Raw genomic sequence first — 12,864 nt, 5'->3', positions numbered from 1 at the left:
ATATTTTGCAATGCTATTGTCCATCATAGTAGTTAAGAATATCGTAACTTTTCAATCACAAGCTTAGAGCCGCTTTCTAATTATAGTTTTCATTTGTTACTTTCCAGTGACACTTTTATTTTGTTGAAAGCACTTCGAGAAACACACCCCGGATGGGATGTAGCCCATAGAGTGGACCTTCGTCTTCATGTTAATGTTCAAATTTGGTGACAACGAAATTCGAAAAACGGAATGCAGTGCAAAAAACTGATAAAACTTGCCGTTAAAAAAGCTATCCCTGCTTGAATCCTACAAAACATATGTTTGTTACCCATCTGCAGGAGTTTATGCAAATTTTATGAGACGCTGTGTATTCTGGACCTTGGCATACAGTGTTTTGTGGCCGAATCTAACATATCAGGAGGAAGAGATTACATTCCCAAGGTCTAGTCCTGGGAAAACGAGGTCCAGTCCTAAAATGGCAAGTCTGCATTCAAATTAGCACAGTTTAGCAAACTTATTCCTCGTTCGTTACAGTTCGCAGACTTCAAACATTTAATAAAAATCGATGAACCCGATCACTATGCCTTCCTCTTCGAAGCCAGATCCGAGGGGCAATGACTCTGACACAATTGCCCGAGACTTGCACCCAACCTCGTCCATTTGAGAATCATGCCAATCGGGTACGACAGACCACATCGATAATGGAACCCTGGTGTACGACTTAAAACTCCGCTGACTTCACCAGTGAGCCAAGGCCCGTGAGCAAGTTCCAGTGGGATTTAAATTAAGTTAATCAGGAAGCATTTATTTTTATATCACGTCAGCACCGACATCTCTTAGAGACCAGAATAATTCCATTTAAATTGAACCAAATGCTTCGACAATTACATATCCTTAAAGCACTTTGCGAATTCCTCGAAGAAATTACGGTCACAGAATCTAATTCAATGCAACAGAATATCTTTTACACAGTAATTAATTTGCAGTAACAATGGGAGACTTGTCAGATTTAAGATAATGTAGGTACCTTTTTTCTTCTCCTTCTCGAGACTGACTTCGCCCTGTGACCATCCGCCATGAGCATCACGCTGCAAAGGCTCTGTATTCAACCAGGACTTGCAGGTAATCGTTCCAATACGGCGCCCAATGCCAGGCATCCCAACAGTGTTAGGGTTCCATTTCCCGGCAATGCGACCAGTGGAAACAAGCCGGACCCCTTGCCCTAGAATGCACCTTTTATCTAATAGCACAGGCGCCTGCAATGTATAAGCCATCCTGTAAACCCCGGATTTAACCTTCTACGGTTAAGAACTGTATGTATTCCTCCTACAATGACGGTTTTACATGTACTACCCTCGAACCTGGTTCAAACTAGGGTTTCCACCATTAAAAGAGAAGATTTCGCTCCCCTGCAATTCAAACCTCAAACCTGCGAAGAATTCGGTCTGGGTCTAGAGACAAAACAGTAGGAACAAATATACAAGGCAGTTCTGTTAAGCATCGCTCGACTTTCAGCGATAAAGCAATTGATGATGTTTACGGCTGCATGGATCATATTGACTACGAAACAGATGATCGAGTTTTAACGCCTGCGATAAAAGTAGGATAGCTTAGGAACTTGTAGGCTGCCCTGAACTTGTAGGCTGCCCTGCAATTTGGTCTATTCTTTGGTTGTTACATGGAGATTGGATGGCAGTTGAATTTTGTTTTAATTTCTTTATTTACTGAAAAAAATTATAGTTAACCTATAAATTAATAAAAATTAAAAATTAATATTTTAATAATATTTGAAGAAGTAAATGATTACAAGTATCTTGGGATTAATTTCAACAATAAATTTAATTAACGTATTATAGAAAGAAGAGAATTTTAGGAGGTTGGAAAGCATTATATGTTCTTTAAATTCAGAACGATTAAAGTGTTTTTTGGACTCCTAGTTTGTCCAATGATGTTATATGGGTGTGAATTGTGGGCTAGTAGCACCCCTGTCTCAAAATGGAAACAAATTGAGAAAATTCAAAAACGTTTGATCATGAGCAAGTTCAAAATAAAAAGTTCAGTACCTTATGAGATAATGTTGAGTGAAACAAGAGCAACTCCCATTGAAGCAATTGCTATGGTGCAGCTCATAAGATATCTAAAAAGAATTGAGCAAATGAAAGTAGGTAGATGGCCTAATGTTATCTTCTATGAAGGCATGAGTGAAAGAAAGAAAACATGGATGAAACAAAACTACACATGGATGCAAAAATGGAATATCTACCTCAATGCATGTCCCACAAATAGCAAGGAGCTAAAGGATTTTGAGTTTCGTAAAAAGGTATGGGGAAAATGGTTGGGAAGAAAGAAATATTAAAATGAGGAATTCAACCTTACGTGTACAATAAAAAGAATTCATTGGAGCTAGCATTTCGTGGAGGGCAAAGGTTCTTATTGCTCAATTACGAACCAACTCACCTTTGGTGTAAAACAGGACAGTGGAAAAGGCCTAAAGAAACTTGGGAAGAACGGTTGTGTACATTTGGGCTCTGGAATCGAAAAACATTTCATTTTGGAATGTGATGCATCCAAAGACATCATAGAAAGTTATGAGAACATATTAGGTGGAAAAGGCCTAAAGAAGCCTGGGAAGAATGGGTGTGTACATTTGGGCTCTGGAATCGGAAAAAAATTTCATTTTCGAATGTGATGCATTCAAAGACATCAGAGAAAGTTATGAGAACATGTTAGCATCAATTTCTTAGCATTGTCTTTTTAGTGAGGGGATTGTTGGAAGGTTGGGCTAGCGCATCATCAATTTGAATCGGAAAAGGATTGAATTGCAAAAAATTAAAAACAGAGAACTAATGGTCCTATAGACTATTTTTAGTCTTATGGACTTTAAAATGTCATTTCATTTCATTAATTAAGGTTTTATGTTTAAAATGTCATTTCATTTCATTAATTAAGGTTTTATGTGGCTTAGAGTTAATTTAAAATAATAATAATAAATCTGTAAGTTTGACAACAATGAGGCTATATCATAATAATGTTCAAGAATAACACACAAATAGAGCCGAGGAGTATTGAACGAGTAACTTAACATCTCACTATCCATCCAATAACTATGAACAACTAAATTAAAATATATAATTGATTTACATTTTATTTATTGATTTTAAATAGAATTAATTAATTTCTATCATATATTTATGAAAAAAAAATTATTATTTTACTTTAATTTAATATATTGATGGATTATATATTCAGTAATTGTAATTGTAATTTTATTTATATATAAATTTAAAATATAAAAGAATTAAAAATCCTATTAAAATAAAATAAATTATTCTACACTTAAATTGTTATAAGTTAGGTATAATTTTGTAGCTTGTTATAAGTTAGGTATAATTTTGTAACTACCATGGTAACTTAATTTTTTTCCTTATTTCTTCTACATTTTGTTTGAATAAAATAAATTGAAAATAATGGACTTTTTTTAATATGGCAGTGATGTTGTAAGGTAATTAGTTTAACATTTAGGGAAAAAAAATATATATATATATATTAAATCTTATAAAAAAATAAAAATTTAAACCATGGTAATGGCTCATACTTTTAACCATGATTATTATGCTTCAGTCTTCACAATCAACAAAACTTCTTAATTCAATTGTGTATGACTTATATCTAACATTGAATATGACTCACATTAATGTGTGAATGATATTTTATTAAATTAATAATAAAAATAGTATTATATTAATGACAAATAAGATTTTATTAAAAAATTAAAATGATATATATATATATATATTCCTTTGTCATGAAGAAGCGTGCTATGGATATATAAATATGGGAAAGGATGTGAATATATACTCTTATGCTAATAGTGTAGGATATGTAGATGTATAAATGAGAAAGTGAATATATAATCCTTTGGTAAACAAGTGCGGCATGTATTTGTTTACACAAAACGAAACATTGAAATTCAATTTGTTTAATATAATTAAAGCCTTCCCTATTGATGTATATTGATACAAGTGTGTTGATCACGTGTGTACAACATGCGCACAAGATGGAAGCATGTACAAAGTGTGTCTATTCACAATTTATTTGAAAGTGCAAACAACATTGAGTAAATACAAAGGAGTAATAGCAAGTGGGATGTGAGTAATAAATACAAAGGACACACACCCACAGATTGAATCACTTCATTTGAGGTTTTACAATTTAAACAGTGGAATGTAATTTGAGTTTTATAGGTGAATGACCCACATATTCTAAGTTGTGTGCAAATGTTACAAAAGAAAGGTCAGAGAAGCAGATAGCAAAGGTGTCTATAGTATAGTGCCTATGTTTTATTGTGTCAAGTAATAACCTCTATTCACTGCCCTATTCACTGTCAAGTGTTAGGTAATGCTAAGTTTGGCATAGTGTAGGGCCACTACCACTGATAAATAATGTCACATACTTCTTGATAGCAAGTAACGTCGCGTAGTTATCAACAACAATGATGATGATGCAAAGAATTTAAAGTTTACATTTACTTTAATTGATCTTATAAATTGATTAAAGTACAAAAGTTATCTTAATTTACACATCAATTTGAAAGCTAAAAAAATAGAGTCACGGTTGCTGCAACTTGTGACACTTGCGTTCAACATTTTTGTTAATATGCTCTTCAACAAGTTCTACTAAAAATATCATACATGATGTGATTAAAATCCAAATATGGATTCGGTTTGAACTCTATCTATAACAAGCTCTTTCCTTTGACATTTTTGGCATCGACTAAGCCTAGGCCACGCCGTCCACTGTGGGACATCGTCGGCTCTGTGATGTCATCATGAAAATGTGGGACTCAGTTACGGTGTTATATCTGGGCAGTACTGACAAGTACTTACTGTATACATCGAACCAGAGGTACAGCAGTCCGACACGCCCAAGGAGGAAGAGTAAAAATGAATAATGATTACACAATAAGAAGAATAAGAGCAAAGTCAATGAAATGCAGGGTAAATAAATAAATAAATAATAATAGATGAATTGTTTTACTAATGTTAACTTTGGAGATAACAATTTAATTTTTAGTCAAACCAGAACTAATATCAAGTCAATGGAATATCAAATACGTTATATCCTACCAATGGCATGGATAATAATGAATAACAAAAATATTAATTTCTTTCCATTTTACAATTTATTTGTAAAGAAGAAATATTTTTTATATTTAACATATGAATGAATTAAAAATTTAATATATTTATTAATTTAAAATAAAATGAATTAATAATAAATTATAATTTTCCTTCAATTATAAAAATTAAAATTATTTTTTAAACTAATTAAAACACGAAAAATGTGTGGGATTAACTTGAGTAGTTGGAAGAAATAGTTTTAGTCTCCCCACTCTCCACTTATTTTCAAATCTTGTATAGTAACATTAAGTTTTTTGAGTAACCTATGTGGTGCTCTTAAATATACAATGTGGTGTTGACATAGTATTAACAACCTCATTTTTGCCTTGGCATTGAGAGAGAGGTCAATTTTTTGGGGTAGTAACCACTTCTCAAAAAAAATTCAAAAATACTTTTAGGTAAACTAGTCATTATAATTTTCAAAAGTTTCTTTAAAGTAGCCAACGGGGTGTGGATCAATGGGTAATCGGGTTTATTGTTAAGACACTCCTTAAGTAAAGGTTGAAAGTTCAAAACCCTGATTTACATGTGTCTGCACTGTAGGGAATTCATGTCCACGTAGCAGTTATAGTGATAGCAATCGAAATTGACCATGTGTCACGCAAGTATGAACCCAACCTAATTATCAAGTCCTCTAATTACCTATAAAAATAAAAATAAAAATACTTCAAAGAGAAAATCATATTATGAATGTGTTGTGGTCACCAACAACCCCCCCCCTCTTTGTTTGATATTAGCCATAACATCAAGCAAAGGGGGGACCCTGAACAAAAAATCCAAAAAATACTTTGTTAAAATTTTTGTATTTTTCTCCCTAAGGCTTAAATCGCATCGCAAGGAAAGACTGAAGCATCCCCCAAGCGCGAAAAGCAAAACTGCGAAAGAGCGACGCGAAGTTCATCGCGTCGCATGCATTCCAAGCGCTCTTAAAGAGAAGATCTTCAAGAAACGTCGATTGCCGATATGTGACATCGCACATCGCAAACGTCGCACTAAGAAGCATAAACCATTGAACGAAATCAGCGATCTGCGATCTGCAATGTCAGCGATCTGCGATCTGCGATGTCAGCGATCTGCGATCTGCGATATGAAAAGACTCATCGCAAGAATTCTCCGAAATACACGATAGACCCAAAATTGAGCGCGCACCTTAAAGGAAATTAATGACCGCATGCTTGAGTATCCAGAAATGATTGCATCGCATTTTCCGAAGAGTCAAGTCATGATGAATGTCAGGATTATGCATTCATTAGAATTTAATGCTTTCATGTCAATCTTTTCATTTTCCCTTCTTCTTTGCGTAGACTGCAAGACACGCAACTGATATAAATCTATATGCAGGAAACATCTAAGGAAAAGGGGAAAGCGCCAATCAGATAACAGAGAGAAGATGCCTCCGCAAATGGATGCTGCATACAGCAGGACCGCGGATTCCAGACTATCAGCCAACCGGCACTGATGAAATTAGACAGTCCAAGACGAAGAGTCAAAGGCGCACAAAAGCAGCGTGTTTGCAAAAGATCCTGAGGCTCAGACTTGGTAAAGCAGAGAAAGAAGCGCAAGAGAAGGAGGACGCTCCAGAAAAGCCTGGAACAAAGAACGGAAGAAATTCTCGACACAGGGAATTGTCCATACAACACGACTCCTAACTCGCTCAGTCATTCGCACGACCAGAAACCAAAATAGCAACAGCAAAATCAGTTCGAGAAGAACCTGGGTTGTGCTAAGTATACACGCAGCGAATACACCCAGCTAGAGAAAAGATTTTCGAAAATATCTTCTGGTCTGTCAGAAGGAGGTGCCAGCTCTTATAATTTCCACTTTTATCTCCCGAGCGAAAGAAGGAGGTGCCAGCTCTTGTTATTTCCACTTTTATCTCCCGAGCGAAAGAAGAAGGCAGCCAGCCGACTCTTCCCAGGCAAACGTTGCACTGTTTACAGCACTAAGGGGAATATACAGAAACGGTCAGAAATTAGATTTAAGTTTTAGAAATAAATTTGCTTTTAGTAAAGGGCGGTGATTTGAAGCCGTTTCCCTAAATTTCTGTAATTAAGATTAATTAGTTAGTAGTATTTAACCCTTCTCGTTGCATTGGAGAAGGGTCCGGAAATCTGTCAAAAAACTTGTCCTCAGAACATGCACTTCTGCACCCTCGGAGGAGGTTTTTGATGAATGGATGGATCGAGATTTATTTATGTTTGCATTTTAATGTCTGTTACTGATGTTGCACTTCTGTACTCTTAGCAGATATTAGAACAAGTAGAAATAAATCATTATTGCTTGAAGTTTATTAGTGAAGTCAGTCATAAATGGTACTTTTATCTCTTGACTAAATTCTGCTAGTATTCCTAGAGTGATATGCAACTGAGTTCTTTATATGTTACTGTATGAATGTGTGTATTACCATTTGGCACTTCTGTACGGTGGAGTCATTTATTTATGCTTGACATATGAATAACTAATTATGCGATATGCTGTTCACAACTGTTCTGCCTAACTTCTTATGCAGAGTGGTTTATCTTTATTGATTTATATTCCGATAATAGCTGAATGATCTTTATTACCAGTTGTTGTTTTAAACCTTTCTAGATCGCATAACAAAAGAAAACACCCCGGGTTAGCGTATATTAGATGTATTGTTTTTCTTCATTAGATTACATTAGTATAGAGTTAGTTTAGCAGTTAGAATTAAGACTAGCTTAGAAAAACCTTTAAATCAATACCATCAAACTCTACACACACACGCACACCCTTCACTTTGGGAAACTGGTCCCATTACCCCCAGTCGGACCCGCTACTCCAAATGGGCAAGGAGCCGCCAACCAGGTTCCGGACCGGGTGGGTATCCCCCTTGTTGTCGACCCGATTTCGGGGCCCTCAACATTTCTGGCGCTAGAAGGAGGGCCTGAGCTATGAATGGCACATAATTCAAAATCCAAATACCATTCTGAGAGCAAATCACCCTCACCAACTTCCCCGACTTCTCCGGTATGATTAAACTCGGAACTAGAGGTCGCTCGAGCATCCACCGCTGCTACACACCCTAATACATCAGACCAACTTATCATTGATCTCCCTGAAATTCAAACTTTGATCCATAAATTCCAGGGATTCTCTATTTTTACTCAGAGGTCTGATAAATCTAAAGGCAGCGTGACTTCGCAGTACAATCCTGCTCATCCCCTGACCAGATTGAAGAGTGAAAGGTTTGGCATCCAGCCAACTGAAATTCCTCTCCCCACTAGGAAAAGAGCAAGGAAAGCACTTCCAGAGTCTGACAGAGAGACTCTTTCGTCCACTTCGTCCATTTCAACTCCCTCTTCGCGAAGTCAACCACCCACATCTTCACCTCAAATCACCCATCCATCTTCCACAACCCTTCCTCCGCAATCATCGAAGATCATAATATCTCCATCTTCTCAACATCAAAGATCACCTTCTGCACTTTTGTTAACTAGTAACTCAGCGATGGCCCAGGCTCCATGGAACAATCCTGGGGCGGTTTTAATGCCTCCACCCCTAAGTCCAATACCCGCCCATCCTGAGAAATGGCTACCGAAGTTCAATCCAGAAACAAGAATGCTAGCTGAAGAACATATCAATAATTTCATGCTTTCTGTTAATCTCAACGCAGTTACCAACGAAGATGCCGTGGTCCGACTTTTTCCCTATACAATGCAAGGGACAGCCGGGTCATGGTATTTTTCGCTGCCCTCCGGATCTATCACGAGCTGGGACATTTTTCAAAATCAATTTCTTACCAAATTCGGTGATGATAGATCGACAGCGACACTGATCAACGATTTATCCAATCTCAAAGCTGAGGCTAGGGAACCCATTAAAGATTTTAACTTACGGTTCAACAAGATCCTCAACAAAATCCCCGCTGCTTCCCAACCCAGCGAGGAAGTGAGATGTGAATGGTACATCACGGCCTTACCTTCAAACTTGGCCATCTTCGTAGATAGGGCAAGCAAGACAACCTTAGTTGAAAATTTGACTGAGGCGTTAGCAGTTGAAAAACGCGTAGTAGCCCTAGAAAAGAGATCTGCAATCGAAGAACGTAAATCTAAGAAAATCTCTTTCAAAGAAGACACCAAGAAGAAGCAAACGAAAGATCCTTTCGATATGGAAGGATTACAAAAGGTGTTAAAGGCCATGTCTAATGAGATGATTGACATAAGAAAGCAAGTAGCAGAATCGTCCCCAAGAAAGCCTTTTAGGAATTTTAAAAGAAATCCTCCCATGGAGACGAAGCCACCCAATGTGGTCTCAAACGTCGAATCTGAAGAAGAAGAAGAAGAGAGCACCATCGAAACACAGACCGACGATGAAGAAGTGGTGGAACTGCAAGGAATGTGGGATTTCATCCTCCCACAAGAAGAAGATCAAGAAGCATTTCCGGTTAGCACACGAAGCAAAAATCAACTTGATCCTCCCCAAACAGAAGGGCGCAAGCCCTGCAGCAAAAGAAAAGGTCGCAACAAAGAAAACAACTGCTAAAGCGACCCAATTTAGCCCAGTCCAATCAGATCAAACGCCTCCATCAAGAACACTGATAGTGTCGGATGAAATGGAGTATAACATCATCTATGACATGAAAAAGACTAGGGCTAATATCACTCTGTATGAGTTGAGCAAATTGAAACACCAACAGAAAATCATGATGAAAGAGTTACATGCCGTGCCTACTACACCTTTACCTACAGCTGTAGCTTCCCACCAGATAGGAAGACCTCCGGTCAACACGATCAATAAAATCGATCCGAATGACATCGCTTTGATTGGAGGAAGATCTAGATCTCATACTCCTCCTTTCCTCCTCACTTATGAAATCTTTAATAGAAACGTGCACAACTGCTTGGTTGATTCTGGTGCCTCAACCAATATTTTACCCAGGTCAATATGTGCCAAACTGAATGTTCAACCGCAAAAATCCGCAGTGCGCATAGTTCAACTTGATCGATCGCAAGTCGAAGTGATAGGTGAACTTAACCAAGTGACCATAAGACTGTCGTCTAACCCCAAGGTATGCCAGGTTATCGACATTCTAGTGGCTGATATCCCTGAATTTTATGGTTTGATTCTTAGCAGGGACTGGTTCGAGAAACTCCACGGATACTTTTCAACCGACTGGTCGCACATGTGGTTACCCTCCAACGGGAAACCAAATCAAATAAAGGTTGAACGAGAGTTGCACCAAAAATACATAGTGACGGATTTGGAAGGAGAGAATGAAGCCATAGCATACAACAGCAACATCATAGGCAACTACTCGGTAGATTCTTTCCTCGGAAATTTCAATGCTCACATATCACCTTATTTGGAAAATTCAGTTTTGTCCCAAGTAGAAAACTTTTCCCAGATTGATGATTCAAAATGTATTAGTTTTTTAGATAACCCTGTAAATACATCTTTATTTTGGAAATTATATTTTGATGGCTCTAAGTCCAACGAGGGAGCAGGAGCAGGGTGCGTTCTAATGAGCCCAGATGGAAATAAGACTATGCTTACATGCAGACTCGAGTTCGATTGCACGAACAACATAGCGGAATACGAGGCCTTGGTGCAAGGCCTATACAAAGCAATCGGATTGAACGTCAAGTATCTTCAAGTCTTTGGAGATTCCGAGATCGTCGTCAAACAGGTACGTAACACCATACACTGCCTATCAAGTCATTTGAAGCACTATCAATATTTAGTACAAGATCTCACTACACATTTCATAGCATTCAATATTTCGTCAGTCCCGAGACTCCAAAATGCAAGCGCAGACCTGTTAGCTAACGTAGCCTCCAGACTCATTCCCTCCGAAGACTTTAGTCCAGATAGATTCTCGATAGAGTTAATTTTTAAACCGTCCATCCCTGACAACATCACCAACTGGAGGGTATTCAACGACGACCCAGACATCGTAAGTTTCCTCACCTCTGAAGGATCCTACTCAAACCAGATAATTGACGAAGACTGTCATGATCACCAAATACAACAAAATAGCACTGATAATGCTATACCCAAATCGGTGGTCAAACTAGAAGACTTATATGACTTAAAAAGTCGGTTCAAAAGGTCAGCTAATGCCAAGCTCTACAGTTCAACTCTGAACTACGAATCAGTGAACCTAGGAACCGATGAGAAGCCGCAAAACGTTAATCTAGGTCAAGGCCTAACCCCCGAAGAAAAATCAGCATATATCCGTCTTCTACGACAGTACAAAAACGTCTTCGCCTGGAATTATGACGAGCTGAAAACTTACAACACTTCTATCATTCAGCACACTATCCCTATGATTGACAGCGAGAAACCTGTCCAACAGAAGCTCAGAAAAATCCACCCCAACTTGGAAAATCAGATAAAAACTGAGTTGAATAAGTTGTTGAGAGCCAGAATAATCTTCCCGGTCAGACATTCCAAATGGGTATCCAATATGGTACCTGTTAGGAAGAAAAACGGAGATATTAGAATCTGCATCGACTTCCGGAATCTCAACAAAGCCTGTCAGAAAGACAATTTTCCCCTCCCACCGATGGAGCAAATATTACAGGCAGTAGCAGGCTCAGAGTTAATGTCTTTCCTGGACGGATTTTCAGGATATAATCAAGTGCTAGTACACCCGGATGATCAGTTAAAAACCACCTTCCGAACCAAATGGGGTACCTACGCGTATCGGAAGATGCCATTCGGTCTGATCAACGTCGGTGCTACTTTTCAGAGAGCCATGGACATTGCATTTAAAGGTTTAGTCAATAAATCGGTAGTGATTTACCTGGATGATATAACTGTGTACTCCAAGAACAGAAGCGACCATCTCAAAGATTTGAAGCAAATCTTTCAAAGATGTTTAAGGTATGGGATCTCGCTTAACCCGAAGAAATCCTTTTTCGCGTTGAGTGAAGGAAAATTGCTAGGATTCATAGTGTCCAAATCTGGCATTCACATTGAACCTGATAGAATCAAGGAAATTTCCGAGATACCCATGCCCCATAACAAAAAGACCATGCAATCTTTCCTAGGACAGATCAATTTTGTGAAAAGGTTTGTCCCAGACTTTTCACGTATTATTTCTCCTTTACAAAAAATGATAAAAAATAATTCAAACTTTAAATGGGGTCTAGACGAGCACGAAGCGTTTAACTTAATCAAACAAGCCATCATCAACGCTCCATCTTTAGCAACCCCAAATTTTTCAGAACCTTTTGTCTTATACACGTTTGCCTCAGAGAATTCTTATGCTGCAATTTTGACTCAAGCGAATCAAGAAAAGGTGGAAGCTCCAATCGCATTTTCTAGCTCAAACTTGCAAGGTGTTGAACTCAATTATTCAGACGTAGAGAAACAGGCATACGCCGTTTTCAAAGCGATCAAATATTCAGACCTTTCTTGCTAAAGGCCCATACCAAGGTCATAGTACCGTTTCCAGCGGTAAGAAACCTCCTGATACAGAAGGATGTGGGCGAAAAGAGAGCGAATTGGATCACCACCTTACAAGAATACGACCTGGAGATCAAGCCGGCACACATCGTAAGAGGTCAAGGCTTCTGCAAAATGTTAGCTGGAGCATCGCAAATCCCTGAAAACTCGTCTGAAGAGGTACACGCATATGAGGTAAGCCTAAACGACGCAGAATCATTATATGCTGACACCATTTATTTCCTTAAGAACGGGTATGCTCCATTTCACCTGGATCACACCAAGAAGAGAG

General features: G+C 38.0%; 1 protein-coding gene across 3 annotated transcripts in view; it reads right to left on the bottom strand.

Moving 5' to 3' along the window:
• LOC149174844 (uncharacterized) overlaps positions 1–1,624 on the bottom strand; it is a 185,616-nt gene extending 183,992 nt beyond the window's left edge. For 2 of the 3 annotated variants that reach the window (XM_089419427.1, XM_089419428.1), the window contains exon 1: positions 1,010–1,623. In XM_089419427.1, coding sequence (XP_089275553.1) covers positions 1,010–1,256 — 247 coding nt within the window. In that variant the 5' untranslated portion in view covers positions 1,257–1,623. Of the gene's footprint in view, positions 1–1,009 lie in introns of all 3 variants that reach the window. The other variant, XM_089419426.1, reaches the window with a different exon arrangement.
• Positions 1,625–12,864: the final 11,240 nt, after the last annotated feature.

The sequence above is a fragment of the Pinus tabuliformis genome, chromosome 4_1, assembly GCF_031772625.1.
Source record: "Pinus tabuliformis cultivar Carrire ecotype Pingquan chromosome 4_1, CPIR1, whole genome shotgun sequence".
NCBI lineage: Eukaryota > Viridiplantae > Streptophyta > Pinopsida > Pinales > Pinaceae > Pinus > Pinus tabuliformis.
The sequence above is the reverse complement of the archived record's forward strand: the minus strand, read 5'-3'. Positions and strand labels throughout refer to the sequence as shown.